This window comes from Numenius arquata, chromosome 21 (assembly GCF_964106895.1).
Source record: "Numenius arquata chromosome 21, bNumArq3.hap1.1, whole genome shotgun sequence".
NCBI lineage: Eukaryota > Metazoa > Chordata > Aves > Charadriiformes > Scolopacidae > Numenius > Numenius arquata.
The window spans coordinates 1,998,010-2,012,559 of record NC_133596.1 but is presented as its reverse complement, the minus strand read 5'-3'; the positions used below and the strand labels follow the sequence as shown (position 1 = coordinate 2,012,559).

The following is a 14,550-nucleotide window of genomic DNA, read 5'->3' as shown; positions in this document are numbered from 1 at the left end:
TCCGGGAGGACTGATGGCAGAGCTGCCGTGGGAGCAAACTAATGTTCCCCCCGGAAAACACATTTCTAACCATAGCGAACTCTCTTATTTCCACAGCTTGGAGAACCAGCTGAGATGGGCTACTGGGATCACTGGTCATTTAACCGCATCACTGCTGGGGTGTCTGGGCTGGATATAACCCCCACGCTGCTCCCCACAGCCTGGCTAGGAGCTGCGGGGCTCATTGGGGTAAGCACATTCCAAAAAAGCCTTTTTTCAAGTAAACCAATGACAGAGTTGTAACAACGCGACCTTTATTATTTTTCCATGTGCGTTTTCCCATTATTTAATAAAAAAAAAAAAACCATACCCCAAACCACGAAGCCACCACCCAAGCCCCAGACGGCCTGGGGAGGCGACGGGGGCAGCCCTGGCCGGCGCAGGGGGCTCCAAGCCAGCCCTGCCTGGCACGGGGCGAGGATGGGGGCGATTCGGGGGGGGGGCGAATGTGGCACCGGGTGACGGGTTGGGGAGCTGGGGATGGCGTCTTATGTCGCCTTCTCGTAGGTGCGGGTGGAGACGACGTTGCCCATGGTGAGGGTCTGGTGGCAGAAACGGCAGTGGGGGGGTTAGTCGTGCAGAGACCGTGCGGCTCCCAGTTTGCCCCATCCTGGGCTGAACCTCCCCAGTTTAAAACCATTTCTATTTCCTTACCAGAATTAATTTCCCGTCCTTCAGCTCCCGCACCAGCGATGTCTCCTTCCCGTCCCACTTCTGCACGTGGATGAGTTTGCCCCCATCCAGCGTCACCACGGACTGTGGGGAGAGAGCAAGACCCGCCGTTACCCTCCTCCCCCGGGGTTTGTGGGCTCTGGGGGGCTGTGTCCCTCGGAGGGGACAATACCGGCTGTCCTTGTGCTCGCCCTGGAGTCCTGTGGGGCTCAGGGTCTGGCTGCCACCGGTGAGATGCCCACCTGGCAGCATCCCACTTGACTTTGTCAGCCCGGTTCAGCAGAGGCCAGATCCTGCTCTGGCCACCCCCCAGTAATCCTGCCGTGGCCACCATCACGGTGACCTTGCCCTCCCTGACCCAGGGCCAGTGCAGGGAGCCCTGCCCGGGGCCGCATCCTGCTCTGGGGCTACCAGGACCTGGTCTGGCTGCTCCCAAACGCGGCTCCGGAGCCGGAGGGGATCAAAGAGGTGGGGCAGGTATCGGTGCATGAAACCAGAGGGCCCAGCGAGGGTTTTCGGGGGGGCTGAGGGGGAAAACACGCCTCTGCTCGCCGGGGCCGCTGTTTGCACAGCAGCTGCTGTTGGCTCAGCCCCGAAACCCTGGCCGGTGCCAAGGTTGGTGTGACAACAGGCTGGGCACAGCAGGGGACAGGTACAGCCTGCCCTGTGTCCTCCACCCAGCTCCTCCAGAGCTGGGTGCTGCCCCTTGGGTCTTCCCAAGGCTTAGGGTTCCCATGGCTTGGGACCTCCCGTGGCCCCCATCGGTTCGGTCTCCCCACAGCTTGGGTGCCCCCATAGCTTAGGTGCCCCCCCATGGTTCAGGGTCCCACTCCCCAGAGCCCAGATCTCCTCACAGCTGGGGTGTTCCCACCCCTTGGGTGCCCCACATGGCTTGGGGACCCCCACAGAGCTCAGGTCACTCCACAGCTGGGGTGTCCCCACCACTCAGGTGCTCCACATGGCTTGGGTGTCCCACAGCCAGGGTCTCTGCACACCTTGGGTCTCCCCAAAACTCGGCTCCCCGCACAGCTCAGGTGTCCCACAGCCCTGGACCCCACACATCCTGGGTGCCCCACGGTTTGGATACCCCATGTACCCCATAGCATGCAGTCCGTGGCTCGGGCAGCCATCCTGGCCCCGCTGCCCTGTTGTGTGCCCTCTGGCCACCATCCGAGGGGTGGCTGAAGGGCATGTCCCCAGGCAGGAGCTGGCAGCAGGTCACACGTCTCCTCTGGACATAGTTTCCAGCAGCCAGGAGGTCGGGGTGGTGGCAGCGCCGCGAGCAGGGACGTGCTGCCCTGCCTCTGCCCGGCACTGCTGCCTTGCTCGCACCCGTCCCGCCTTGTGCCCAGCCCTTTCCCTTGCTCCTTCGGGGCCAGGAAGGGGTTTTGTGTCCAGCGAGCTCTGAGGTCCCCTCCCCAAGGTCCCCCCTGGGGACATGGGGCTGCCGGCTGCTCCATGCATGGTGTATTTAATGGTGCATGGTAGCTGGGAAACTGGGAAAAAGCAGGGGCTGGAGCAGTGCTGCGAGGGAATGTGTCTCTGTAGAATGGGAGAAGCCGTGAAAGAAGCTCCGACTCCTCTAAAAGCCTTTTTTCCTTGCTCTTATGGGGAGAAACAGCCCAGGTGGGGAGGTGTTGCCTCCCCGCCCCCCGGGAGGCATCATCCCCAGGGGTGGCATTGGCCAGGCAGGGTTGCCCGGCGGCTCTGTCCCTGCAGAGCTGCCTGCTTTGTAGGGCAAGCAAAGGGGGGCTCAAACGTGGGGACCCCTGTCCCTCTCCCCACCCGGAGTGGGGACAACACTTGCCGCCACCCCGCCACGTCCCTTCGTCTCCTCTTGAGCAAGGCCCCGGGTGGGCAGTTGGTGTTTGCAAGCCTGGTTCTTGCACAACCTTCCCGGCAGCAGTGGGGCCCCGTCCTGCTCCCCGGGGGGGAAACCCCGCTGCAAAACGGGGTGACGAGGCAGGGGGTGGCTGGGTGAGACCAGGCTTGAGCACCAGCCCCCGCGGGCAAAGCGGTTTTACCCTTCTGAAGGCAAAAAGGATGGAGCCCCAGAGCCAAGAGCTGATGGGTGGATCCAGCAGAGCCCCCAAACCCTTTCTGGGGGGTCCCATGGTGGGGGGGAGTAGGCGATGGGGGCTCACCTTGACGTGCCTGTCATCCGCCGTGGTCTCGTCGAACTCCTCACCCAGCTTGAAGCTGATCTCCGTGTTCTTGAAGGTGCTTTGGGTCTTCACCGTGACCTTGTCGCCTTCCACCTCGATGATGGTGGTGGGTTTGGTGAGGCCGGCCATCTGCCGGGTGGCAAAGCCCACACCTGCGGGGTGCGAGGTTTGGGGGGGGCTGAGGGTGCGTGGAGGGGCAGGATGCAGCCATCAGCCCTGCCGGCGTCCCCCCAGAGCCCTTCCTCCCTCCTGGTGTTGGGGGGTGAACCCAAAAATTGCTCCCCACTTGCAGTCCCAGGGTCCCCCGTGTGTGCCCACCACGCCCGGGGGGGCCTCCGGGACAGGAGCAAAGAGGGGGTGGCTGAGAACGCTGCCGTTGCTTGGGGACAGATGCCACACCAGCACCCACCAGCTCTGGGGCTGGGCGGGGGGACACCGGTGTCACCCCCCCCTCCAGCCTGCTCTTGGGTGGGGGACCCGCGCTGCCCCAGAGCTGCACAGGGGTGGGTGATGGAGGGCTCGCGGGGGGGGGGCAGGGATGGAGGCTGGAGGGGTCCCAGGCGTCTCCCTCCCTGCACCCCAGTGGCTGCATCCCCTCCCTCTGCCGAGGGGGGACCCCGGGGGGGGGCAGGGAAGGACGACACCCCCTTACCCAGCCCAAGCCCCCAGCAGAAAGCCCCAGAGACCCCCAAAATCCACCCCGCCCAGCCAGTGGTGCCCCCCCTCCCCCCTCCGCCTGCATCCCCCCTGCAGGCAGAGCCCCGTGTGCTCGGGGGGGCTCAGCCAGGCAAATGAGGGGGGTAGAAAAAAAAGGGGGGTGATGTCCTGCCTCCATCCCGCCCCCCCGCAGACCCCCCTACTCACCCAACGCCTTCATGTACTCATCGAAATTGGCCGTATCCACCAGCTTCCAGGTGCCCACGAAGGCGTCCACCATGGTGAGGGGTTGCGGGGGGGGGACAGATGGCGACACACGTGTCTGGGGGGGCCCGGGGGTCTCCGGCTGGCTGTGAGTGTGGCACTGCAGCGCCCAGCTCGCAGCTGCCTGCCGCTCTCGCAGCCGCCTTAAATAATGTCCTCATCACATGATTGGAAAGAGCACAACCGCGCTCCAGAAATACTCCTCGGCAGCGCTGCCAGCGGCCACCTCGGCCCCCGGCCACCCTGTCACCCCTCACCGGCCACCACCCTCTGCCCGGCCCCCCTGGTGGCGAAGGGTCAGTTTGGGTTGAGGCAAAGGTGTGGACAGCAGAGTGGGTCGGTTGTGTTGTGAGTTGTGTACGGTCTCTGCGCCGGCGGCACGGGGTGGGCAAAGGGGGAGGGATATGGGGAAACTGAGGCAGGGCAGAGCTGGACATGGGAAGTGTGTGCCCACCCCATGGCAGCCCCAGGGTGGGGGGGGCTGTGGGTGGTGGGGCATGGTCTGGACATGGGGACACCAGCAGTGGCAGTGTCCTTCAGGGTAACGTGTCCTGGGGACAGGGAAGCTGAGCTGGGGAAACTGAGGCACAGGGAGCAGCCAGGGTGGGGGGGGTCAGGCATCCAGGGGGGTGTGGGGACACGTGTGACCCTGTCCCTGCCCTATGGGTGTGGGGGGACAAAAGTGTGCCCCCAGTGATGTTCTGTGTGTGGGACACTGGGGACAAGGACAGCCATGGGGCCATGTGACCCGCAGTACGTCCCCCCACACCCCTCCCCTCGCTTCGGTGGCAGTGGGGTCAGGGCCAATGTGTCCCCTGGTCCCTTCCCAGCATGTCGGGGGTCACCTGTGGCCATGGGATTCAGTGTCCCCTGTCCCCAGGCTCCCCGGGGACATGCCACTGCCCGCCCCTGTCCCTGCGCAGAGGAGGGTCCCAGCTGGGAGCAATCGGGTGTCCCCAAGCCCTGTGGCCGCAGTGTTCCCTCTCCCTCCCTCCCATCTTGGGGACATCTGGGTCAAAGCAACCAGGTCCGGGAGGGACACGGGGACACTTTCTCCCTCTGCCTGGCCCCAAGGTGTCATCGCAGACACCCAAAAATAGCCGGGAGCTCGTGTTCAGCTTCCTCCTGCCGGCACCGCTCCGAGAGGGACCCCCTCGCTTGCGTCCCCAGGGGGACGGACACCAGACCCCGCGGGGTGGCTGTCCCCCAGCTCCAGCTGGGACACCCCGCAGGGCACAGCTTCCCAGGGAAAGGGGGAGGATTTATTCCCCAGACAGGTCCCCAGGGAGGCAGAGCCCCCCACTCATACCCACCTGCATGGCCCTGGGGGGGACGAAGAGGGCAGGGGCTGTCCCCTGTCCCCTCAGCCCTGGTCCCCACACGTGCTCCCAGGTTCCCCCTGAGAGTGGGACCATGAGATGTGGACGTTCACACGTATGACTGCCCATGCACGGAGACACCCACCCACCCAGAGAAGCTCCCATGCATGTGGACACCCATGGTCACACACGGAGGCCCACCACGCACACGGCTGCTCGTGCACATGGACACCCACTCACATGGGTGAGCACCCACGCACGTGGACACCCACCTACAGGAGCACCCATGCACAGAAGAAGACGACACGTGTCCACATGCATGTGGACACCCACGCTCACAGAGACCCACCACACACATGGGTGCCTGTGCACACAGACACCTACACACATGACAACATACGCATGTGGCTGCCCATGCACATGGACACCTACATGCAGGAGCACCCATGCACATGGATACCCCCCCACAGGGACACCCCCCTGCCCCATGGAAATTCACCCATAGGAGCACCCATGCAGGTGGACACCCACATTCATGGAGACCCACCACACGCATGGGTGCCCATGCACACAAGCACCCATGAACATAGACACCCATGAATATAAACGTGCGTGCACATGGATGTCTATGCATGTGGACACCCACCCACAGGAGCACCCACCCACAGGGACAGTCCTGCTGACAGACACCCACCATGCACAGAGCCACCCATGCTGACAGAGACTCAACACGCACATAGATGCCCATGGACATGGACACACACGCACAGGGCTTCCCATGTACATGGACACCCACCCACATGGACACCCACCCACAGGAGCACCCATGCACACAGACACCCACGCACATGGACAGCCCCCCTCCCCCTCCTGAAAGCCACCCCCAGGAGCACCCATGCACGTGGACACCCACCAACCCATAGGAGCACCCATGCACATGGACACCCATGCACACAGACACCCGCCCACAGGACCACCCACCCACATGGACAGTCCTGCTGACAGAGACCCACCCCTCACACGAGCACCCATGCATGCAGCCACATGGAAATGTATGCACAGGGCTGCACCATGCACATGGACACCCACCCACATGGACACCCACCCACAGGAGCACCCATGCACATGGGCACCCACACTCACAAAGACCCACCGCACAGATGGGTGCCCATGAACATGAGCATGGACACACATGCACATGGGCACCCATGCACAGAGACACCCACCCACAGGAGCACCCACCCACATGGACAGTCCTGCTGCCAGAGACCCACCATGCACATGGATGTCCACCCACGGGAGCACCCATGCACATGAACACCCACACTCACAAAGACCCACCGCACAGATGGGTGCCCACGAACATGAGCATGGACACACATGCACACGGACACACATGCACACATGCACACAGCTGCCCACGCACATGGACACCCACCCACAGGGACAGTCCTGCTGACAGAGACCCACCACGCACATGAGTTCCCGTGTACATGAGCACTTGTGTGCAGACACCCACACACGTGAACACACATGAGCATGGACACTCACCCACAGGATCACACAAGAACAAGCCACCTGCCACCCAAGCCACACACCCATACATGCACACTGACACCCATGTGCACAACACCCGCACATGCGGGTGCTCCATACACGCACACACCCATGCACATAGGTGTCCATGCACACGCACACGCGTGGATGCCCACGCACACGGATGTCCATGCGCACATGATGCTACGTCCTGGCCGGGGCTGGCCTCCACACCAAGGGCTTGGGCAGCTGATGTCCTTGCCCAAGAGCCCGGGGGTGGCCAGGGCCACCCTGGGGTGCCGGCTAGGGGTGCTGCTGGACATGGTGGCCCTGCGTGTGGCCCCGTGCAGCTCTCCCGGACCCGGTCACCACCCCGGCGGTGGCCAGAGCGGGCCTGGGCTTGGAGATTTGTTTGCTGGTCCCACAGCGACAGCTATAGGCGACCATCTGTGATGGAGCTGGGTCCAGCACAACGTCCAACCACTTGCCCGTCCCCAGCCTCCGGCCGGCAAACCCCAGCCTGGGCAACCAGCCCCCGGCCTGGGCGGGATCCGGGCAACCCCAGTCCTTCCCAGCCTCGCCTCCCCCAGCCCCCCCGGTGCCCGACAGGAGGGTCCCTGTCCCAGGGTCCCCGTCCCAGCGCGGTCAGAGCCTGGAAAAGCCCGTCTCCGTTCCGTGCACGTCCCCGAAGCGCTGCGGGACCCGGGCGGGGGGGATCCCCGGGCTGCGGGAGGGGATCAGGCGCGGGCACCCATGGGTGGCCCCAGCACGGGGGGCTGGGGTGATGCCCAAAGCAGCATCCCCCCACTCACCCCCGCTCCGGAATGACCCGCGTCCGTCCATCCGTGTCCCCCCCCCCACCGCCCCCAGAGGCAGAGCTACCTCCTCCCGCGGGGACCCGGGGCCAGCGGAGGGGGTGACGCGGGATAAGGACACGAGACCACCCCCACCCACGGGGCAGGGACCACCCTGGGGTGCTCCAGTCCATGGTGGGACCCCTCAGCACGGTGCTGGCTGCTGGAGGGAGGGATTTGCTTAAGGGCTGAGGGGGGGGGGTGGTGTTGGGGTTGTGTAGTGGTACCCCCCCGCCCCTTCTCGAAGGCGGCTCCTGGATCCCTCGGGAAGGAAGGGCAGGAGACGGAGGTGGTACCCAAAACATCACAGTGAACATCACACTCAGCCAGAAACACCCGCGGGCGGCTCCTGCCACGAGGAGAAAGCCCCCCCCCCCCCCCCCCCCCCCCCCGCGAACCCCCTGCGCTCGGCTCTGCCAAATGCCCCAGAAGAAAAATATTCCTCCCCCCCCCCAACACACACCCGGGGGAGGCAAAAAAAAATAATTCCCCCCCCCTCCCGGGTCCTCGCCCAGGGCGCGGGTGGGAGTCGCCCCTTCGTCACGGCAGGTCCCCGCCATGCGGTGCTCCCCCCACGGCGGGGGGGGATGACGCCCGGTGGTCTCGCCGCGGTGGCACCGAGGAAAACCCAGCGGACTCCGGCCGTGCCAGGAAAGCCGGGCTGATGCTCCGCAGCCTCCTCTTTCCTCCGCTGGTCAGCAATGTCCCCCCCCCGCCGGGCACGGGGTTAGGACGTGTCCTTCAGCTCGGGGCTGGGGGGCTGCGGAGGGGGCACCTCCGCCGAGGGCGACTGCATCTCCTGGGCGCTTCCTGCCGGGAGAGAGCAGGGGATGAGGAATCTTCTCTCCTGCCCGCCCCGCCCCCCCCGCGTCATTGTCCACCTTCCCCATCACCCACCTGCGTTCAGGGACATCTCGGCCAGCTTGAGGGGCAGGTCGGAGGGGCTGACGCCGGCCGGCGAGCCCAGGATGTCGGGCAGGGCATTGCGCCGGCCCGTTCTCCCGGAGGATGCGAAGTCCAGCACGGGTTCCACCTCGGTCATGCTAACCCTGGAGAGACACGGTCCCCTCCCTGTCAGCCCCTGTGAGCACGGAGGGTGAAGGGGACCCGGCTCTGGTCCAGGCAGGATGCTCTGGTTGAGGCGGGGGGGGGCAGCACCCCCTGCCTGCAGCTGCCCCCGGAGCAGGGCTGAGCCCTCTGCCCACCCGGACTGGGCTCTCCAGGATTGAAGGCAGGTGCCACCCTGCCCATGGGACTTCCCTGTCTCCAGGGTTCTCAGAATCACAGAATGGTTTGGGTTGGAAGGGAACTTAAAGCCCATCCATTCCCACCCCCTGCCATGGGCAGGGACACCTCCCACCAGACCAGGCTGCTCCAAGCCCCCTCCAACCTGGCCTTGAACCCCTCCAGGGATGGGGCAGCCACAGCTTCTCGGGGCAACCTGCGCCAGGCTCTCACCACCCTCACAGCAAAGAAGATCTTCCCCACATCTCAGCTCCATCTCCCCTCTTTCAGTGTCAAACCCTTCCCCCTCCTCCTAGGGCTCCCCTCCCTGATCCAGAGTCCCTCCCCAGCTTTCCTGGAGCCCTTTAGGGACTGGAAGGGGCTCTAAGGTCTCCCCGGAGCCTTCTCTTCTCCGGGCTGAACCCCCCCAGCTCTCTCAGCCTGTCCTCACAGCAGAGGGGCTCCAGCCCTCCCAGCATCTCCGTGGCCTCCTCTGGCCCTGCTCCAACAGCTCCATGTCCTTCTGCTGTTGGTGGCCCCAGAGCTGGAGGCAGCATTGGGAGGGGTGTCTCCCCAGAGTTGAGCAGAGGGGCAGAATCCCCCCCCTCACCCTGCTGGCCACGCTGCTGGGGATGCAGCCCAGGATGTGGGGGGGTTTCTGGGCTCCAGTGCACGTTGCCGGGGCGTGTGGAGCTTCTCACCCACCAACACCCCCAAGTCCTTCTCCTCAGGGCTGCTCTCAATCCAGCACCTTTGGGTGCTGTGATCCCCACTGGTCACAGCATCATGGAGGAAGGGGGTTCCTCAGGGGTCCCACCAGCACCCCCCATGCCAAGCAGCCTTACCGGGCACCCTCCAGCCTGGCCTGGTGCTGCGTCTCCCCTGTGCCCAGGGTCCTGCTCCGCTCCCTGGGCTGGTGGTTCCCCCTCCCAACGTCTCCCAGCCACCGAGGAACCCCACAGGAGACGGGGGCTCTGGGCTGGGTCCCCTCTGGCTCCGACCTGGGGGGAGGCAGAGCAGGGAGTCAGAGACGGCTCCTGGGGCTTGTGCCAATGGGATGTGAAGGAGGGAGTGAGGGGCAAGCCCAGGAGTGGGAGAGTCTGTGTCCCCGTGCAGGGCACCCACAGCACCTGGGGGGGCTAGACAGATCCAGGCTGTGAAGGTCAGGGACACCACCCCCTCACCCCCATCCATGGTGGCCATGCAGGAGGAGGGATGGATGGAGAGCAGGGATGGGGACACGAAGGTGGAACAGCAAGGGAGGCTGAGCGGGCACAGTGGGGCCAGCTGCAGTGCCAGGGGACAAGGACACATCGTCCCCAACTTGGGGACCTCACCATGTCCCTCTTGCTGAGCCAGGACAGGCGGTGGGGATGCTGGGGTCCCCTGGGTGGGCAGGGGGCTCTTGCAGGATGTCCCCAGCACCGTGCAGGTCCCGCTGGAGTGGAGCTACCCCCGGTGCGCGCCACTGTGGGCCCTTACTGGGATGTTTGCTCAGCGCTGGTAGATATTTTGGACGTTTGCAGAAGGGTTTTTTTGCAGCTGCGGGGCGGGGGGGTGGCACAGGACTTTGCAGGGACGGGGTGGCTTCTACCCTCCCCAAGCCCCCTTCACCCGTTCATGGGGTACAGGGACCCCCCCAAGCCATCACCCAAGCAGCCCCGTCCCCTCCAGGCCGGATGCTGGTGGCGATGTTGGGACTGGTGTCCCCAAGCTGGTGGCAGAGGGAGCTTGTCCTGCTGGGGGGGGCATGAACTCACCAGTGTCCCCCTGGGAATCGCTCTCTGGTGGAGGACAAGCCAAGGTCCCCAAATCCTTGGGCGCAGGTGCCGTGCTGAGCAGGACGAGTGACCCTGGCTGTGTGCGAGAAGGAGAAATGAATGATTAACCTGGAGGTAATTAGTCACTGGGCAGCTGCCGCGCAGGGCAGGACCCAGGTCCTTTTCAGTTGGGGAAACTGAGGCACGGAGCGAGGCCCAGGTGTGTGACAAGGACAGGGTTGGTGGCTCTGCTGTGCCATGGCAGACCCAGTGGAGGCACGATGCTCCCTTTGTGGGTGTGTGTGCACAAGTGCACACCTACGGCATCTGGAGCTGCATGCATTGGCACACATGTGTGCACTGGCACATGTGTGTGCACGTTTGCGTGCACCCCCCCCGGCTGGACTGTGGTGTGTGAGTGCACGTGTACGTGCAGCGGGAGCGGAGCCCCAAGGCGTACGTGTGTGGTGCCCCCTGCTGCACACATGCATGCATGATGTCCCATGGCACACATATGTGCATATGTGGTGCATTGTAGCACATGTGTGTGAATGCATGGCATCCCCTGGCACATGAGTATTCATGCATGGTGTCCCATCGCACGTGTGTGTGCATGCATACTGTCCCACGGCACACGTGTGCATGCATGGCACTCCTGGCATGTGAGTGTGCATGTGTGGCACCTTCACACACACGTGCTTGCAGGCATGCTGCATTGTAGCATGTGTGTGTGTGCACGGCACCCTCTGGCACATGTGTGTGCGCACCATGTGCCCTGTATGCACGCCAGCACACGTGTGCACCCCTACATCAGACAAGGGCTCCTGCCAGCTCCCGTTAGTGCCGGAGCTGTGTCACCTCCTGGTGACAGAGTTTCTCACCACACGTTCAAGTTCAGATCCCTGGTCTGGCACCGAGTGCCCCACAGCGATGCCCGCTCACCCCACGGAAGCCCTCGGCCCCACAACCCCTGCTCCGGGCACCAGGACATGGGCAGGTGATGTGTGGCATCTGTGAGGGCACCAGAGCACCCACCGTGTCACCCAGGGAACCCCTTGGGAACAGGGGCTGGGGTGAGCTGGGGTTCACACGCCTGGCACGCATGATGGTGTGGGCCAGTGAGCGTGCACAAGCAGGCACATGCCCACATGTGTGTTCACTCATGTTCACACGCATGTGCATAAAGTCACGCATTCACACATGCAACCACACATGCAGATGCATAGAGGCATCCATGCACGTGGGCAGACATACAGGCACAGATGCATATAGACATGAATGCACACGGGTATACACACGTGCACACACACGCAGACTGGTTCTTTGCACACCCCAGCCGGAAAGAGCCCCGCGGGGCTGCATCAGAGCTGCATCCCCCCGCAGCCCCAGGCCCCCCTGCTGGCTCAGGCGCCGGAGAAGCAGGCAAGCACCAACCTTCAGGATCAGGCTGGATCCTGTCCGTCTCCTTCCCACATCTCCAGGGATGCTGAGGATGGGGTGGCGGGGATGCAGGTATGCGTTACCCCCCACCCCGCCTCGTACGCTCACCCAGTGCCCTGAAAAGCCATGCAGAGGGATCAGAACTTCCATGCTGGCACAGACAGAAAAACTGCTGGGACCCTCGAGGGGAGTGAACCCCCCGGGGGGTTGTCACAGGGAATCCTGAGCACTCCTGGGATGCAGCATCGCTGTCCCGGGGAGCCCAGCAGGCTGTTCCCTGTCCCCCTGGGCTCCAATGTAGCAATGCCCACCCTGTGCCGAGCGCTGCTGTGTTCTCCCAGCCCCAGGGTTTAAATCCAGCCCCGGGGTGGGCAAATAATGTTGCATAAACCCCGTCCCCCCACCCAGAGAGCAGGGATTTCCCTTTCTAAGCGGGGACCGGTTCTGGGAGGCTTAGCATGGTCTCAACTTAAAAAAGCTCCTGGAGTCACATGGAAGGTCCTCAGGGCCACCGGCTCCTGTTTTAATGCCCCTAATGGGATATCAGAAGGTAGGGCAGAAATAAACCTTAATCCTTCCTGGAGATGGGCCGGGGTGGAAGGTCCTGGGAAGAGGTGGAGGGAGGACATGGCACAGGGACATGTCACCATCATAGAATGGTTTGGGTTGGAAGGGACCTCAAAGATCATCAAGTTCTAACGCCCCTGCCATGGACGGGGACAGTTGTGTCATGTCCCTTTGGTCAAGTCCCTTGGGAATCGAGCCAGCCTCCACTGTGGCAAAAGCTGCCTCTTGCACAGAGGCCACCAGGAGACAGGAAAATGTCCTGCAATGCTGTACCCAGGCTGGGATGCTCCCAGGTCTTGGGCATCTTCATGCAATGCAATGTCCTCCCAACACAAGAGCTCCATCCCCGTGGTGCCGCTGAGCCCTGACGCCCTCTTGAGAACCGTGGGCACACGCTGAGCTGCTCGGTATGGGCTGGGGTGCTCAGTAACACAATTTGGCCATGGTGGTGATCATTAAAGCAGAAGAGGGGAAGGTGATGGTCTGGCTGAAGGCCAGTGGGTGAGATGCAAAGTGGTCACAAGATGAAAGAGAAGAGAAGACAGATTTTGCCGTCCCACCCCACGCCCAGTGTCCAAGCTGCCTGGTCACCTTGTGCATGATCAGACCTTCCCATCAGCAACCGAGCTCCTTGCAGGATGATCTGCTGCAGGAAACATCTCCCGAGTCCTGTTTTGGGTGCTGCCCCACATCTCAGCTTTAGTGTTTGAGCCCGGAGCAGCCTGGGGAGCTCCTGTACCCGCACACAGCGGGATGAAGGGCTCCTGCCCCAGCCCCTGCTCCCTGCCTGCCTGCTCTTTGCTCCCAACCTTCTCATCCAACCCCAAAAAAGCCAAAATCCATGGCTTGAAGGAGGTGCTACAGCTGGACACCCCTACCGAGACCCGGAGCATCAGCCTTGGGAGGGAGAGTGATTTCAGGTGAGAAGCATCCAACCCCTTCTTCCTCTTCCCCATCTTCCTCCTCCTCTCCCAGCCTTGGGGCAAGGAAGGATGGACCCAATCCAGGGACAGACCTGGGTTGGAAACAGCCACCCCCCTTCCCTGCGTCCCTGCGCAGGCAGGGATGGGCCAGGGACATGCTATGGCCACCCCGTGCCAGACCTGGGCTTTGCCATCAATGGGAGGAAACCAGCCAAAGGCATCAGGAGGAGCTTGGTCCTGTCCCACTGGGGTTTGGGTGGGACAGGCAGCAGGGTTTGGTGGCGGATGTCGTCCCTCTGTTGTGGTAGGTTTGACCTAATCTCACATTTCCCTGGGTATAAAAGCCCCAGAGGAAGGAAGGAAGATGCTGAACAGGCTGAGAAAGGTGTGAACCACCCCGGGGATGGAGCAGCCGAAGAAAGCAAGGGTTCAGTTGGGGTTAGACACCTCCATGGGCAGCAGGTCCACGAATCCTCCCCAGTGATGGAGACAGGAATGTCCCCTCGAACAGAGCACGGGAAAGGACCAGACCAAGCTCACAGGCTCACCCAAAACAGCGTCGGTGAGATGCTGGAGCCAGCACCTGGACCATGGGGACCACGGGACATCTCCTCATCCCCACCACAGTCACACAACACTGCCCAGCTTTGCCAAACACACTCCTCCTCCCAGGGCACACGAAACAGAAAAGCTCCAGGATGTTTAGGACCAGGGAGATGTTCCAGCGATGGCTGTAAAGATTTGTTAAGGATTCATTTAACCATAGATGTAAGGATTTGCTTTTTCAGCTGCAGAGGGGTTGATGGGTTGTTAGCTGATTTGGGTGTGTGGGTTTGGACCATTTAATGTTCTTGGCTTTCTTTATGGGGGGTGTGTGTTTGTGTGTTTGCTTCATGTTTGCTTAATTCAATGTATTATGGGGTCTATGCTGTGCTCTGCCAATGAAAAGCTGGGAAATGCTACAGCCCAGCACAAGCCCTCTGAAAATCCACAATGTTGACGTTATTAAGAGACGATGAATGTGATGAAAAATGGGAAGGATTTACCAAAGTGTAACTGTAACGTTGAATTAAACGAGTGTTGCAAGCCGGGAAGGAAAGAGCTGCCCCAGATCAGAAAGGGATGAGGGC

General features: G+C 62.7%; 2 protein-coding genes across 3 annotated transcripts; both read right to left on the bottom strand.

The window, feature by feature from the left end:
- Positions 1–269: 269 nt before the first annotated feature.
- On the bottom strand, positions 270–3,963 carry FABP3 (fatty acid binding protein 3). Of its 2 annotated transcripts, none has more exons than XM_074162211.1 (4): positions 3,741–3,963; positions 2,856–3,028; positions 694–795; positions 270–581 (listed from the first exon to the last, which is right to left on the bottom strand). In XM_074162211.1, exons 1-4 carry the CDS (start codon positions 3,811–3,813, stop codon positions 528–530), a joined length of 402 nt encoding a protein of 133 aa, XP_074018312.1. In that variant the 5' UTR covers positions 3,814–3,963; the 3' UTR covers positions 270–527. The 2 variants fall into 2 exon arrangements, with proteins under 2 accessions (XP_074018312.1, XP_074018311.1); XM_074162210.1 differs by having other exon boundaries at positions 279–581; positions 2,856–3,054; positions 3,737–3,813.
- Positions 3,964–8,233: 4,270 nt separating this feature from the next.
- On the bottom strand, positions 8,234–8,548 carry LOC141474292 (cAMP-dependent protein kinase inhibitor alpha-like). The gene is made up of 2 exons (XM_074162123.1): positions 8,404–8,548; positions 8,234–8,316 (listed from the first exon to the last, which is right to left on the bottom strand). Exons 1-2 carry the CDS (start codon positions 8,546–8,548, stop codon positions 8,234–8,236), a joined length of 228 nt encoding a protein of 75 aa, XP_074018224.1.
- Between the last annotated feature and the right edge of the window lie 6,002 nt (positions 8,549–14,550).

What these genes read in the sequence shown, in the direction of transcription:
- FABP3 (XM_074162210.1), bottom strand. Translation starts at nt 3,813, where the DNA reads ATGGTGGACGCCTTCGTGGGCACCTGGAAGCTGGTGGATACGGCCAAT. An exon ending in CGGATGACAGGCACGTCAAG is followed by an intron (nt 796 to 2,855) that starts GTGAGCCCCCAT and finishes CTCTCCCCACAG; the next exon opens with TCCGTGGTGACGCTGGATGG. An exon ending in AGGACGGGAAATTAATTCTG is followed by an intron (nt 582 to 693) that starts GTAAGGAAATAG and finishes TTCTGCCACCAG; the next exon opens with ACCCTCACCATGGGCAACGT.
- LOC141474292 (XM_074162123.1), bottom strand. Translation starts at nt 8,548, where the DNA reads ATGACCGAGGTGGAACCCGTGCTGGACTTCGCATCCTCCGGGAGAACG. An exon ending in CGAGATGTCCCTGAACGCAG is followed by an intron (nt 8,317 to 8,403) that starts GTGGGTGATGGG and finishes CTCTCCCGGCAG; the next exon opens with GAAGCGCCCAGGAGATGCAG.